This window comes from Thermobia domestica, chromosome 8, assembly GCF_964235325.1.
Source record: "Thermobia domestica chromosome 8, izTheDome1.hap1.1, whole genome shotgun sequence".
NCBI lineage: Eukaryota > Metazoa > Arthropoda > Insecta > Zygentoma > Lepismatidae > Thermobia > Thermobia domestica.
Window position 1 is genome coordinate 50,481,023 of NC_137461.1, and position 16,506 is coordinate 50,497,528.

Below are 16,506 nucleotides of genomic sequence, written 5' to 3' on the forward strand. Positions count from 1 at the left end.
GTGTTATGGAAAATTAGTGTGCCAATTTCTAAAGCGATGACTAGCAGCAACCACTATTAAAACTTGCCGCCATTTTGGATCCCGATATAAGTATAATTAACATAGTGTGCTGTATAGTATAAATATACTGTTATATGTGGTTCAATTTGGTTATCGAGAATTAGAGTACTAGTGCCAAATTCTTTGATAAGCAGGAACCATACTGAACGGATACCAAAGCAGGAACATAAGCAGGAACGTAAACTTTGACGCCATTTTGAATCCCGATTTAAATATATTTAATACAGTAGTGCGATCACAATGTCTTCTTGTACAATTTGTAATTCAAAAGTTAGTCGCTATGATGACGCACTACAGTGTTCAAAAAAGAATTGTAATAAATTATTTCATATAGTGTGTTACAAAATATCTGTGGAGAAATATACGGACATGAAGCAGACGGGTATTATAAAGGAATGGGTATGTAGAGATTGTAGTGGTTCTAATCCGAGGGAGGTAGTAATTACAAAAACTGTACCACCGAGCGCAACTGAGTCAATGCTAATTAACAAAAGTACATCCTCAAAATTGGATGACAAATCTTTGAATCCTTCTGATATAGGAATGAAGCTTGAGGAACTCTGTGCTCAAATAGCTCAATTAACAGCTAGTGTTCAATTTATGTCTAATCAACACGATGAATTGTTGAAGAAACTTGAACTAGAGATTAAGGGTAATATTCAACGGGATAAGGATATAGCCAAGCTAAAAGCAGAAAACATAGAATTGAAAAAGCAATTAAAATTACAGGATGTAGAAATAAATGATCTTAATCAGTATGGACGTAATAAAAATATTGAAATACATGGTATACAGGAGCGTACTGGTGAAAATTTAAAGGAAGTTGTAATCGACATGGCTCAAAAATTAAGAATAAAATGTGGGGAGGAAGATATTGATGTTGTTCACCGATTATCAAACGGTAAAAATAAACCAAAAGCAATAATTGTACAATTTACAACGCGCACAGTGAGAGATATGTGGTTGACTAAAAGAAATACGGGTTTAGTTAGTAATAATTTAGTATCTGGAAGTAATGATAGTAGAATATTTGTGAATGTAAATTTAACACCTAAAAATAAGCAATTATTTTGGAAAGCTAGAACAGCTGCAAGAAATACACAGCATAAATACTGTTGGGTAAATGGCAATGGACAAATTTTAATTAGGAAAAACGAAAATAGCCAGGTTATGATTATTAAAACTGAAGAAGATGTACCAGGATTTCCAAATTCTATTCCAGTGTAATCTTGAAATATGTAGGCTATAATTTAAGATGGCAGTAGTTAAAAGTACGTTTGATATATATTACCAGAATGTGAATGGGTTAAAAACTAAAATTAACGAATTTTACCTAAGCTCTACCATGTTTAATTTTGATTGTGTTGCCATTACTGAATCATGGCTAAGACATGAAATATTTAATAATGAGTTGTTTGACGATAAATATTTGGTCTACAGAAAAGATCGTAACCTAGAGCGTAGTAATATGAAAGATGGAGGTGGTGTTCTCTTAGCTGTTCACAATAATTATATCTCTGAAAGAATAACAAAATTTGAATTGCCAGATAATGAGGATTTGTGGGTTAAAATTCAGTTATCAGATTTAACATGTATATATATTTGTGTAGTTTATTTCCCGCCACATAGTTCAGAAGAATTATATTTAAATTTTTTTCGAAATATTGAAAGATTTAATGAACTAACATTATCTCAAAATGTTTTTATTATAGGAGATTTGAATTTGGCGCTTTTAACAGATTATTTGGATGGTAACTATTTTTTAAATTTGCCTAATTTGGAGAACAATGTCTTACATAAAGTAAATTTTTTAAATTTCTCACAAATCAATAAAGTAAGAAATCTAAACAATAGAATTTTAGATGTTGTATTTACTAATGTATTACACGTTGAAGTTCTTGAATCTGATATTCATTTTGTTCAACCAGATCGTCATCACCCATGTTTGAATATTAGTATTCCGTTTTATAAAAACTGTAAGACACGAAATGAAATGGAAGACGTAGTCTACAACTTTTGTAAGTGTGATTTCTTGAAACTTTATCAATTATTGAGATGTAAGAAATGGGATTCCTTATATGAGATTAAGGATATTGATAATTGTGTCGAGTTTTTCTATTCTGAATTATATGGAGTTTTAAATGAATGTACACCTAAAAATATCAAGAGGAAACGTTCATATCCAACCTGGTTTACTCCTGAAATAATAAAAATGTTAAGGAAGAAAGAACGTTATAGAAAGAAATTTAAAAAATCAAGACTTTACTCAGATTACATGCAATTTGTTGCACTAAGGACACAAGTAAAAAATAGTATTGAAATAGCTTTTCGTGATTATAACAACGCAATAGAAGAGCAAATTGTAAAGGAACCTAGGAAATTTTGGAACTATATTAATAAGAAAAAATCTTCAAACATAAATCAATTTGTACTTGAATATAACAAAGAAAAAATTGTTGACAATAAATTGAAATGCGAAGCTTTTGCTAAGCATTTTCAATCAGTATATAGTTCTGAAATACCTAATATTAAACTATCAGATATTTTTCTGAATGATGTTTCTTCGATTGTAGATACAATGTCACTGGATAGGATCACTGAAACAGAAGTAATCGAAGCTATTGACAAAATGAAAGGTAAAAGGTCAATTAGTAATGATGGTATACCATCTTACATTTTTAAAGGTTGTAAGGAATTTATTGTTAAGCCATTGACCTACATATTTAATCTGTCTATCACTCAGTGTTATTTTCCTGCAAAATTTAAAATATCAGCAATATGTCCAGTTCCAAAAATTAATCCTGTAAAATTAATACAAGACCATAGGCCGATAAGTTTGATTTCTTCTCCAGCTAAAATATTCGAATCAGTAATCTGTAAACACCTGTTTAATCACATCTCACGATATCTCTCTGATTCCCAATATGGTTTTAGACATAATAGATCAACAGTAACAAATTTGTTGAATATAAGTCAAGCAATTAGTGAAGCTCTTACCGTAAGGTCTCAAATTGATGTAGTGTATACAGATTTTAAGCGAGCCTTTGATTTGATTAATCACGAAATACTTCTTAAAAAGATTAAAGGATTTGGTATTTCAAATGAATTAATCCGACTATTTAAGTCATATTTAAGCAACAGAATCCAATATGTAACATATAATAATTGTAAATCTAAACAATATTCTGTATATTCTGGAGTACCACAAGGATCCAATTTAGGGCCTTTGCTATTTTTAATTATGATAAACGATTTACCTGAAGAGTTCCAATATTCTTCGTGTCTAATGTTTGCTGATGATACTAAATTATACAAACAAATTTCTACAAGAGATGATTGTGAAAAATTACAGAGAGATCTGGTGAGGTTGAGTGAATGGTGTCAAAGAAACAAATTTGAACTCAATATTTCAAAATGCAATGTTGTAACATTTTCAATCACAAAGAAACCTGTTATATTTAAATATATTATAGGGAATCAAGTACTGGAGAGGAAAGAAGTTGTCAGGGATCTGGGAGTATGGTTTGATGCAAATCTAAAGTTTACATATCATATGGATATCAAAACAAATGAGGCGTTTAAAATGCTTGGATTTATTAAACGATCGTGCTGTCATTTTAAAAACATAAAAACAATATTAACTTTATATAACTCTTTTGTAAGAACAAAATTAGAGTACGCTTCTATAATTTGGGAACCATATTACCAAAAACCAAAGCAACAAATAGAAAAGGTACAAAAGAAAATGTTAAAATATATTAGTTATAAAATAGATAATATACCAACTCGTTATGTATCTTACAATATACTTCTCAGGAGGTTTCGGCTTTTGTCACTGGAGGATAGAAGGTTTATTCAATGTGTATTGTACTTGAAAAAACTTATTGATAACCAAGAGGATAATATGTCTTTCTTAGGTAAATTACCATTCTATTGTCCTCGTCAAAACCTGAGATTCAGACAAATGTTTTATATGCCTGACAACAAAACAAATTTAGCAAAAAACTCTCCGTTGTATAGGATATGTGATAGAGGCAATAAAATACATTCTATGGGTCTGGACATATTTCAGTTAAGATGCTCAATATTTAAACAAAAATGCCTCCAAATGTTACTTAATAAAGTGTAAAGATTGTTATTATATCTGGTACTTATTGACTGTACGTGAACAAAACAAGAGTAATGGTTAGTTGTTAAAATTACTTTACATGTAGCACATTCTGCACCATTATAAAATTAACAATTTGTGCTTTGTAATTGCCTTCGGGTGTTAAGTACAAATAAATTATTATTATTATTATTATTATTATTATTATTACATAAGCATAGTAGATATTTTTGTGAAGGTTCGGCGATAACATATTTCTAAATCTATTAAGCACTCCTATTATTGGTAAGATTATTTTACACAAAAATTTTATGTGTGGTCCCCATTCAAGATCCTGATTAATTATTATTCCTAGGTATTTAGTTTCAGTGACTCTTCTTATTTGTTGACCTTGCAAATAAATATTATGGTCTACATGTATATCTGTTTTCTTGTGGAAACTTATATATACGGTTTTTTTCTACATTTAGTGAAAGTTTATTGCAATTCAACCAATCCTGCAGTTGTTTTAGATCCTGCTGTATTATATTTTCTAGTGTATTTTTATTTTCCGCTGTGTATGATACATACATATCGTCAGCGAATAATACTAACGTACCATTTAGTTTGATATTTGCTTCATCATTTATATATATTAAAAATAGGAGAGGCCCCAAACAGGAACCTTGTGGTACTCCACATGTAATTGTCTCTTCTGCACTTGTGAAACCGTTTACCTCAACTTATTGTTTTCGTCCATTTAAAACTTTTAAACCATTGCAATGCAAGTCCTCTAATTCCTAAATTACTAAGTTTGTTAAGCGGAATGTCATGTTTAACTGTATCAAAGGCTTTGCGAAGGTCAATAAAGAAACCTGCTGAAGCCTGTCCTTTATCTAAAGCCTCTTCTATCTAAACACTAATGTCTAAAACTGCTCATTGTGTTGAAGAAGCTTCCCTAAACCCATACTGGTGTTCGTAAAAGAAATTGACAGATTTTAAGTAATTTTCTAATCTAAATTTTACGCTTTTTTCAATTATTTTTGAGAGCGCAGGCAAAATTGATATAGGTCTATAGTTATTTAGGTCTTCAACGTTTCCGTTTTTATGAACTGGAATTACTTTAGCTATTTTACAATTAGTGGGCATTGTTCCCGAAGTGAATGAATGATTTACAATGGTCTCAGAATAACAAATGTATTACACATTTTTGTACAACAAACCAAAAGTAGTCGAAATATGACCCTTTGGTATCAACACACCCTTGCCAGCGTGTTTTCCATTTTTCATACGCTCCCTGAAAGGGATTTGTAGAAGCCGCTTGGACAGCTACAATCGTGTCGGATCGCTTCTCTTTCAAGTCTTTCTTGATTCGGAGGAACAAAAAAATTGCTGCTACCGAGGTCGGGGCTGTAGGGTTGATGCGGTAGTGTTGCCATGTTGAATCGAGCCAAAATTTGCGCGGCGGCGAGCAACGTGTGAGAGGTCACATTATCGTGGTGAAGAACGCAATCAGCTTTGGTATCTGTTCGGACTCGATGGACTCGATCCTTCAAGCGGCGGAACACCCTAGCCTGAATCGGACCTGTCACACTCTGTCTGGCAGGGACAAACTCTTTGTGGATCAGGCCTTTGGCAGAAAAGATAACAATGGCCATGCTTTTCACTCGTGACTTGCTCATGCGAGCTTTCTTGGGTTTTGGAGATAACGGGGTGTGCCTCTCCACTTTGTAGTACCGTTTCTGGATCATACTCGTAGCTCTCATCAACAGTAGCCACTTTATCGAAGAAAAAAGGAGTAGTCTTGGAAACCTTCAAGCATTTCGTCGCAAACAGCCAGACGCCATGCCTTCTGTTAATCCGTCAGAATTTATGAACATATTTGACATACATTTTGCGCGCCCGTACTCAGGTAACACTCTGTCTTCTAACTTTCTGAACGCACCCTATATTATTATGCTAGCAAACACAGTTGTACTCTTTAAAGTTGTGTAATTGCACTGAAAGTTCAGTAAATATAACAGTTTATTATTTGCGTCAACACCAAAAAGTAGTTCTAGTTCATACTGAACAAAATATTCTTGATTATTGTACGTTAAACGTAAACATAGGAATTGAAGTGAACAACAAAGAACATGATTAACAACGTTTATTTATTTATTTATTTATTTATTTATTTATTTATTTATTTATTGTATAGAATACGTACAAAGAATATATATGGCTACGGTGTTGCCTGGGATCGAGGGGAGCAAGGGAGAGTAATAGCTCCAGTTTTCTTCGTTTTCTGGTAGATATTTCCATATACAGGGTGATTCCAAAATACCTTTAAATACTACTAAATTATTCGGAAAATGTTTAACTGTTTCATACGAAAATCAGTGGAACCGTACAGACTCATTTGATACATATAAAGATTAATATTGGGGAATCATTGGTGTATATTATTATAAACATACTGGATCTATATTTACATTTGACTGGATCAAGTGTATTTGTTGTCAAATGTGGCTCCATGAAGTATGCACACGGATTCCAAATATGTGTCCTAAATGCTACTTAATGTCTCATAAAAGTAGAACTATGTAAATTCAGTTAATTTACTTCAATGAGTGTCATATTTTATATATATATATATATATATATATATATATATATATATATATATATATATATATATATATATATATATATATCATATTTTTATTTGGAGTTACCGTAATATTCCCGTAAGACAGTTTCATATTATTAATACTGTGATGTGGAAAACTTACATTTTACTTATATCAAGACACTTATATATCAGAATTAGACTGAAGTTAAACAAGCTTTTCCATATAGAATTTTGAAATTTGTTTTTTTCGATTTTGTTTCTTCAAAGCTCAGGAAGTATATCTGTAAGTTAATACTTTATAAGATAGATGTTTCTAAATTGTGCCGTAATATAAGGTAATATAATTTCTTGTAGTGTGAGAACACCTGTGCTAACATGATTTTCATATGTTATGAATTTCCGCCTTATTTTGATTGGTGTTGGGTGAGTGAACACATTACTCCTGGGCATTTCACCCGGACGATGGGGTACTATGCCCATTTTGCTCTTACTTTACAAATAGCAGTGTATCTCCTACAGCATCAGACATTACATAATGTAGCCTCCAGGTAGAAATACCGAAGGATGTTCCTTCCATTTCGTATAGTTTGTTTTCCTGTGCATTTCTATTCATAGTCAGAAATAAATAAAATATAAAAAATCAGACATTTCATGCCCGCTTACACTAGTATGAGGCTTCATATATAAGTCACTAAGGCTTCACTAAGGAAGATAATGTATAATGTACAGTTTAATCCAAACATGTAAGCCATTCTAACTATTTTCTGAAACTGAGTTTTACAAATTCTGAGAGAGTTGATATTATAGAAAGAAAATGATTAACAATAATATAATTTGTAGTTGGCTGGAAATTGATGTGTAATTTTTTCTGATTTTAAAAAATGGGTTGGCTACAAAGTTCCGGTTCCGTCGGAAACGGTTCGGCGAGGAACTAGTTCTTGGAGATCCGGTTTTCAGAATTCCAGAACACGGTTCCAGAACCGGATCTTAGGAAACGGTTCCAGACCTGGATCCGAAAACCTAGTTCCAAAACCGGATCTTAGGAGCCGATTCCAAAGCTGGATCTGAAAACCTGGTTCCAGAACCGGATCTTAGGAATCGGTTCCAGACCTGGATCCAAAAGCCTCCAAAGACCTGTAAAGGAGGCAGAAAGTTCACCGGGATCCAAGATAATCGGTTCCAGAACCGGATCTTCTAGAACCGGATCCGATCAGAACTGAAACTCAGTTCTGACCATCCCCAGTATAAATGAGTTCTGGTGGGTTTCGATTCCCTAATTGATACCAATTTATCACTTTACATTTGTTCTTCATCTTGAGCTAACGATGTATACTGGTGATGCTACCAAATTCTATCTAGTGTTCCTCAGAGCACACCGAATTAGGGTTAACGGATACATTAACAGGTCTAATATCTAGAAATATATTTTTCTCTCCTCTATGAACTCACACAATTGAAGTGATTATTTAGTGTGCGGAATATGAAATCCAAAGGTTTCTAGTTTCGTTATCATTAATAACCACACATCTTTCGTTTTATTACAGTTTCCATTGAAGCAGATAAAAATTTTCAAAGTTTGTAGGTTCTGGCTTTCGTGATGGTTATGGAATACATTTGACACTTCTGGTCTACATTGTAATTGGCCAGTATACAATCTGATACTGGCCGTCTAGGTTAGAGTGTGATTTCTTTTAATGTAACTTCTGTGGAGATTAACTTTAATGCGTGATATAGCATTCTTTTGACGGATGAGAGTGCGAGTCTAGCATATTGTCAAACTTTAATCGTTTCGCCCCCGGTAATGCATTTTAATTAGTTACTGATTTCTTTCTAAAAGTATGGGAAAATAAACGTTTGATATTGCCAAATGTGCCATTTCGCCTTACCATTATAATCCGAATTGAGACGAAAATTAAGACAATTAAAATGTATATTCTAATTAAGAAAAGCGTCAATTTATACTGGTACTCACATTTAAGTATTCTGTATATTATTGTATTTCTTTCCATTCCTATACTTTTTTTTTCAAATCCAGCTTAGAAAGAAATACCGAAAATAATAATTGTATAAGAATTGCAATACGAAAAAGATCGTAGCTTTTCTATGTAGACAAATAAACTACTATAATCTTGAATACTTCTTTGACGAATAAATTTAATCAACTGCATACACAATTTGTAATCAGCATCGGTCAATCCTGAAAACAACAATTTGAGAAGAAGTAAAGACTTTGAGGATGAGTAAGGAAGCATCATCGCTAGCAACTAAAGTAATTAATAATACATGTAGTAAAGAATTTAGTACATTTCGCGCCGATAGTGAATGAACATACCAGCATGCAGTTCGATGTTAGTATTTATAATTTCAACACGGAAATGATAAAGAACTACTTTGTTTCTAAGACGCTTACAACCTTGAAGTAAAGAATGGACTCTGATATTCTTTTAAATCTGAACACTCGTGTACCAAAGAATTACAAGTAAGATCTTTGTTGGAAGCCAGGTAGTCTCCATGTAGCTAACGACATGGATAAATGAAGTTCTATAAATGAACTTGAGACGATCATAAGTTGATATTCATAACCGCAGAAAAGGAAGATAGAACTCAGTACTGTTCTGGATAATTTTAATAATACTTTCTGGCCACAAAAGCTACAGTTTGCGCGGATGTAAAGCCTGTTGTATTTATCCAAGACAGCTTTAAGAAATGTGTTTATTACGTACTTACGTTACAATCAAGAGACTTATGAGATAATAAACGTTTAAGTACCGGTTCTAGACAAGAAGATTTGTAAGTAAACTCCCACCATATCTCTTCTTCACAAATTTGCCTGTCAGAAAAAAAAATTGTAAGTTAAATGAATTCGGAACGTAAGTCTTAATTGACATTTAGTAGTGGAAAATCGAATTCCATCAAGCTTTCGAACCTAAGTGTAAACATTTTTGAACACGTTTGAATTGTTAATTTCGGAATTTGTATGCTATTAAAATTCAACAAGTATTTTAAAAGTTATTCCTTAATATTAGTTACAAATCCCACCATCTCATAGTGGGAAAAGTGCCATTTAGTGTCTGAAAATTAGAAAACCAACCAACATCTATGCCTAAAATGGCAATCCGTAATGAATCAGAGATAGTGAGTCCACGCAATGTCATTGAAAACAATGTGATAAGTAGTCTAAGCTTATGAGGAGTGTACGAGTCATTAAATGTTGACCATACTTACATTTTCTGTTTGTGTCCAAATGAAGCTATAAACTTCCGTGTTTGCGAAAACATCTCTACGCCAGTTTGGTTGAGATTTTGAATATTTTTGGGATGTATCAAGCACTTGGTACTTAAGTAGATCTTTACATATTGGTAGTCGTATTATTTTATAATGATGACTGTTTGAAATACGTCTTTAACTAAATAAAGCTCACTTTTTTATATTTTTTATACAAAATGTGTGTAAACATTTAGTAACTGACATACGGAAATGTCGTCTTCATTTTTATTTTGTTTTGATTTACATGCTATAAGGAGTTAATAGTGAAAAAACTAGCTGCTAAGATCTGCCTATTAGTTTTATATTATTTTTTGCAGCAAATATTGCGATGAAACGTCGGGAGCAATTTCACGTTTAGCGTAATGCAGACGTAGTTTCGGATCAAAATACCGCAAAATGTCTCGCGAACAAACTTTAAGGGACCTGCTGCATACATTGTTGTATTCTTCAGATCCCGTAATTTCTTCAATTTCACAAACTACTATTATCTATCGCAGTCATACAGAAACTCTTTTACCAGATGTAAGAAAATTATTTCTAGATTCCCTTCTACCTGATGCAGTAACTCAGGATTCAAGCTCCGAGAGCGAATAGGTACGAGTGGTAATAAGTACTATCTATACGTATGCAATGCATAGAGAAGTATGACATGGCTGTAAGATATTGGATATAATTCTTATGTATATAAAAGTGTAGTTCTTGTTGAGTGTCAATCTATCTACATGTCACACTACATGTTTCTTCGTAAATTTCATAAAAAGGATTGATACTACTAGAAAAAGTACATACGCATACCAAGCTATTACGTTACTTCCTTCTCTGAACAAAGTGGCTATGCATGAATCGCAAGAGTTACGTTTTCCTCGTTAACTTTATACAAGGTTCATTACACTACATCAACCAAACATTCTGTTTTCTGTTTTTCTGAAGTAAGTGGCGGTACAGAACACATAAAAAATCTTCGTTAAGTTCATAAAAATGTTCATACTATTACAAGAGAACGTATGTATACCAAATTACTATGTTACAATAGAGGTTTTCTTAGGCATCCTCTGAGATCACAACGAAATTGAGTAACCGCCTCCTCGTACATAATATACATTATGTTGTAATTACATTTTCCTCAATGCATTAACCCTATAATGCATGACTTTTTTATTTTCTGTGAAAAGTAGTTTTGCAAATCTAAACAAAAATGAGTAACAGAAGTACCGCTACGCTTAATAGTGCCATCTATGTTGTAACTGTGGAATTACAATTAGGTTCGAACGTTCCCATTCTCGTTCAGTATGCATTAGCTACTACATACCGTTATGTAGGGAAGCATAGATCATTTACCATTTTGACTTATATCTGTCCCATTTTGCATTGTAGGATACAGAAGAAAGACCCATTACTGAAGTTTGAGATAAAGTGGAAACATGGAATAAATATTTAGAACGGTTCTATGGCAGCGAAAAGGAATTAGAACAATTAAAATACACAGAGGAAATAAACGAAGAAGCAAGAAAAGATTCAATATTCAGATCCAAGTATGACAAAGCATTACTAGGCCTAAAAAAACAACAGAAAAGATCTAATTGTGTTTGAGACAAAAGCAGAATTCTTACGATGTGTGGGACAGGAATATTAGAACAGATTGTTTAAATTAATTAACAATATTTATAGAAAAGGTCCTGTGTTTACACACTTCCGCACCAGCAATGTAGTGGCAATATCAAAATCTGATAAATGCGAGAATCACAGGACAATAATCTTGCTTACGAATTATTAAAAAAAAACTTGAGAAAGGTACAGTAGTTAAGAATCGAAGATAGAAGAAGCAGTAGCAGATTATCACTTTGTATTCAGAAGAGAAAACAGGAGCGAGGGAAGCAATATTTACATTAACAGGATTGCACGAAGAAAGAATTGAAGTGAAAAAACTACTTACGTGTCATTTATAAACCTAGAGAAAGTGTTTGAGAATGTAGAGTGAAACAAAATGTTCAAAATTCTAATTGAAGCATGAATAAACTATAAGGAACCTAGTTTAATATAGAATGTTTATAATGAACAGAAGGTAATAATTAACACAAGATGCGAACGAGAAGAAGAATTAATTGAGAAAGAGGTTAAACTAGGATACTCATTGTTAACAATTTTCTCTAATCTCTACACTGAACCACGAATGAAGAAAATCAAGGACATTCACTGCATATTAATGACAGTTTATAGACAGAAAATGCATACTCTTAACTTTTGAGGACGATATCTTAATGTTAGTGGACATTGATAAAAATATAAACAAGTTTAAACGCTATGCAATATTTGCTTAGTAACAAATCCAAATGTTGATTAACAGAAACAAAACAGAAGTTTTCAAATGCATTATAAAACAAAGGAGAAAAATGATCAAAATTGGAGATCACTCGGCGAAGGAAATGGAGGAATTCTGCTACTTATGTTGAAATTAACGAGCAGTAAGAGGGGCTAACAAGATGTAAGATCCAGAATAATTTAATAGAAGAAGACACTTGATTAAAACAGACGTTTCTAACCGACATAGAACTGAAGAAAAGACTAAAAGAAAGCATATGTGTAAAGTGCGGTATTGTATTGATGTGAGACATGAACATTAGGAAGGAGGAGAAACGGAAAATGTTAGCCCCTAAAATGTGGTTCTGTTGAAGAATGATTTAACTTAGATGGTTGGACAAGGTATCAAATGAGAGAGTATAGGAAATGGTAGGAGAGGAAATGCATATATTAAGAATACTTCCATAAGGCGTGATTGAACAAATTATGAGACATAATGGAATCTTGGTAATAACTATGAAGGGAATCGCAGAAGAAAAAAATACCTAATTGAAGACCGTAATTAAAATATGGAGACTAAAAAATACAAGATATAGTGGAGAACATCTATAATCCAAAAAGGAAATAAAAAAGTATGTACCAGAACAGAGAAGGTTGGAAATCTGGTTCAAGTCCATCGAGAGTTAGTTGACCTTTGATGAGATGACATATTACTCTTAATAATAATAATAAAAATAGAAAATTCTGTTTTCACGATACTCCCTCACACTTTGATTCTTTCTCACTTAGCATAGACTTTTCTGGAAGAAATACTGTACAGGACGATGCCTTTGGCCACAGATATGATCCCTCCTCATAATTGGAGTTGTGAGAGGCGACTAATATCATTTTTCTTTCTTTATAATTTACGTAGCAGAGCATGCCGAATTACTGAAAAATATGACAAAATAAGAATATAATAATTTCGGGGAAAGTATGAAACTACAAAATACGGGTATTAATCAGGTCACATCCTCAAGTTCTATATAGGTATGTTCTATTATCTAAACATTCATATGTTGACTTAAAAGAAGAGCCTGTATATTTATAAATAAGTAAACATTTGTAACTCCAGAAGTGGTATTCATTGTGACAAACGCCTTGTACGTATTATGGGAGAAGAATCTTCCATTTGCTTGGTTTCTTATTCTACCATTATCGTCTAGGATATTATCGTATACCTTAGCCTCTGTGCATAAACAGGACGTAAAACTAAAGAAAAATAAGTAAACGCATTTTAAATCTTTAATTCCGTTTTAACGGATTTATCTGTGATTGTTTCTGAGAATACATCCTTTAGCTGAAATAGCAGTCATTTGTTTGAACGAGTTATAATAACAATCTAATGGGGCGGTGCAATCTTTTGATTGACTTAACGCAGCCATCACCTATTCCTTATCCAGAGACAGCCTTATTATATCCTAGTGTATTATTTTCTACCTTGCATTTTGTATTACCGGATTTGTATATTTGAATCTGGGTCCACTTCTCTCTCCATTTCGTCTTTAACTAATAAACATTCTTTTTCATTTCAAAATATTGTTTCGTAATCTTATTTTCCTCCTATATTTCTAATTCTCTTTCATAATAAATTATAATAATAATTACAATGGATTATTTCAGTACAGAGAAATTAGTTCCCTCTATTGATTCGGTAATACTCTGGTTTCTATAAGCGCATCAAGGAATGTGGTTATAGCATTTATTCTGCTTTCGAAAAACCGCTAAATACGTGTTTATAGATAAATCGTGAGGTTTCGAAATTTATTAATAAATTGATCTATTACCTTACACGGGTGAAACCTATACCGTAAGCAGTGACAACTGTCCAAGGTTCACATGCGCTACCTTATGTTTGCTTGTAGTGCTGGTTAGTTTGTCATGCTTAATGCTTTGCGAGGGTGTCAGTTTCCGTGACGCTGTTGCAACAGAAGAAGCCTTTGTGTGTGTTCTGTTTTGAGATGTCCAGATCTGAGGTTACAATGCAGGTGAGTTTCTTGTATGGTTTAGGAAAGATCCACCACCTAAGATTAACATAAATAAGTTGTACCGAAAATTCTTGGAAGCTGGATATTTGTGAATTGGCAGGATGTCTGTTAGATCTTGCGTGTTTGGTGCAAAAGTTGGAAGACTGTGCGATTCGTTTCAGTGAAGTTCTCGCAAGTCACTTAGTAACGCAACCAGGGAATTGAACATACCAAAGCATACCTTGTGGAAGGTGTTGCGTAAGTGGCTATGCTTTAGACCGTACAAAGTGCAATTAATGTCTGGCCTTTCACTGCCAGAAAAGCGTAACATGGCTTTTGGAAAGAGGTGCAGTGGATATGGAGGGAGATGGTTTTGTAGAAAGACTTATCTTCTGTGATGATGCCACTTCTCATATAAGTTTGTAACTCAATCTGTGGTTGAAAACACCAATTTGTCACATGACTAATTTTTGTATATTTTTAGCGATACACTATAGCCCACAGTTCGAATATGCCTAAAATCTAGTCTACCATTTTATCAAAATTCACTTAAACATTCCATCTTGATATTACCTTTTATTATAATACGTAATGAAGGAAACATTTACAACCTTTAAATACCATACATGTAGATTATACAAGATGGATCCTTTGTTACATCTTATATCTCTCGTTGCTATGACGACCAATAACACATCAGAGCCCTGCATCAGGGCCCGGATGGATTTGAATTCTGTGCCCGGCTCGACCCGGCCCGGATGGATTTGAATTCTGTGCCCGCCTCGGCCCGAACACTGTGAAAGGCAGATCGGAAACTAATGTTGGCAGCCTGTGTTAATCGTACTGTGCTTGGGAAATTAACTCTTTATTCAGGAGTGTAAAGTACTGTACTTCTACTACTCTTATTATTACTACTGCTACTGCTATTATTATTATTATTATTATTATTATTATTATTATTATTATTATTATTATTATTATTATTATTAATACAATTACAACTATTACTATTACTACTTCTACTACTACAACTGCTACGACTTCGCGTCAGAGTTGACATGTCTGGTGGTACATACTTTACAATCTAAGTACAGAAAAAATCGAAGAAATACTAGTTATTATGGCCAGTCTACGTAGAATGCGAACAGATGCTTGACGAGGAGCAATGGTGGCTCAGTAGGTAAAGCATTCACATCTGGTGCTAGAGGTCGTCGGATCGATTCTTCCTCGTGTTATGTGAGCTTTGTGGTGGACAAACACCGTGAGCGTGGGAGTTTTTGGATTAGCCCGTTTTCGTCCACTGTCTTCATTCCACCAATTCATCCATCATCATCCATACGTTTTGAGCTGTAATTGCCTAAAGAACATGTGAGAAAGTCAAGTCCTTGACCTACTAATTAGAATTTGTTCCGCTACCATTAGACCACGGAGGCCGAAACCATGAAGTGGTGTGTTCATAAGATTAGCGCAATTTGTAGTAATGTTCAATTAGCACGGCAGATTCCAAATCATATTATATGTTCCTGTATTCTTTATAATTCGATGCTACAATAATAATAATAAAAAACAATGATCGAATAAATCACCCAGACCCCAGGATCGATGAAGTGTTTCTGAAACGGTTCGTAACAAGAAAATAACAGAGCTATATGACGGAATGCGAAACAGTAAATCAAAACAAAATCCACACATATCATTTTTGAACAAAAAATACCTCAAAAGTCCCCTGAATGAAAAATGTATAGATATCAGCTATCAAAAATGCCTCTTAACATCACATATAATAGAAGGGATAGTTGATATTAAGAAAATGAAAATATAAGGTTTCCTAAGAAACCAATAGTGCAAAATGAACATCGCTTTACTGTATGTCCTTGTACGCATCGAATAGCACGGAAACAGAGTCAACAGTCTCAGGTTTTAGAGCATTTCTCCGTTCCTGAGTACCAAAAACTCTTTCAGTAGACGCACTACAAGCAGGGATGGCGAGATACTGACGCGCTAATTTACACAATTTTGGTAATGTTTGTTCTTGTTGCTTTCACCACTGCAGTATATCTAGTTCTCTTACACATGATGACATGTTGAGGTAGATGTCTGCTTCATCATCAAATTCACCAGAGACTGAATGTCTATCTTCCCAATCTGTTAGTTTATTCTTCTTGGTAGGTGGT

At 33.4% G+C, this 16,506-nt stretch overlaps 1 protein-coding gene across 1 annotated transcript; it reads left to right on the forward strand.

Moving 5' to 3' along the window:
- The first annotated feature begins 429 nt into the window (after positions 1 to 429).
- Positions 430 to 1,287, forward strand: LOC145692123 (uncharacterized). Its single transcript, XM_081767421.1, has one exon. The coding sequence runs from the start codon at positions 430 to 432 to the stop codon at positions 1,285 to 1,287; it is 858 nt and encodes a 285-aa protein (XP_081623547.1).
- The last annotated feature ends 15,219 nt before the right edge of the window (positions 1,288 to 16,506 follow it).

Bases quoted from the DNA above. Each gene is read 5' to 3' on its own strand.
- LOC145692123 (XM_081767421.1), top strand. From the start codon at position 430: ATGAAGCAGACGGGTATTATAAAGGAATGGGTATGTAGAGATTGTAGT.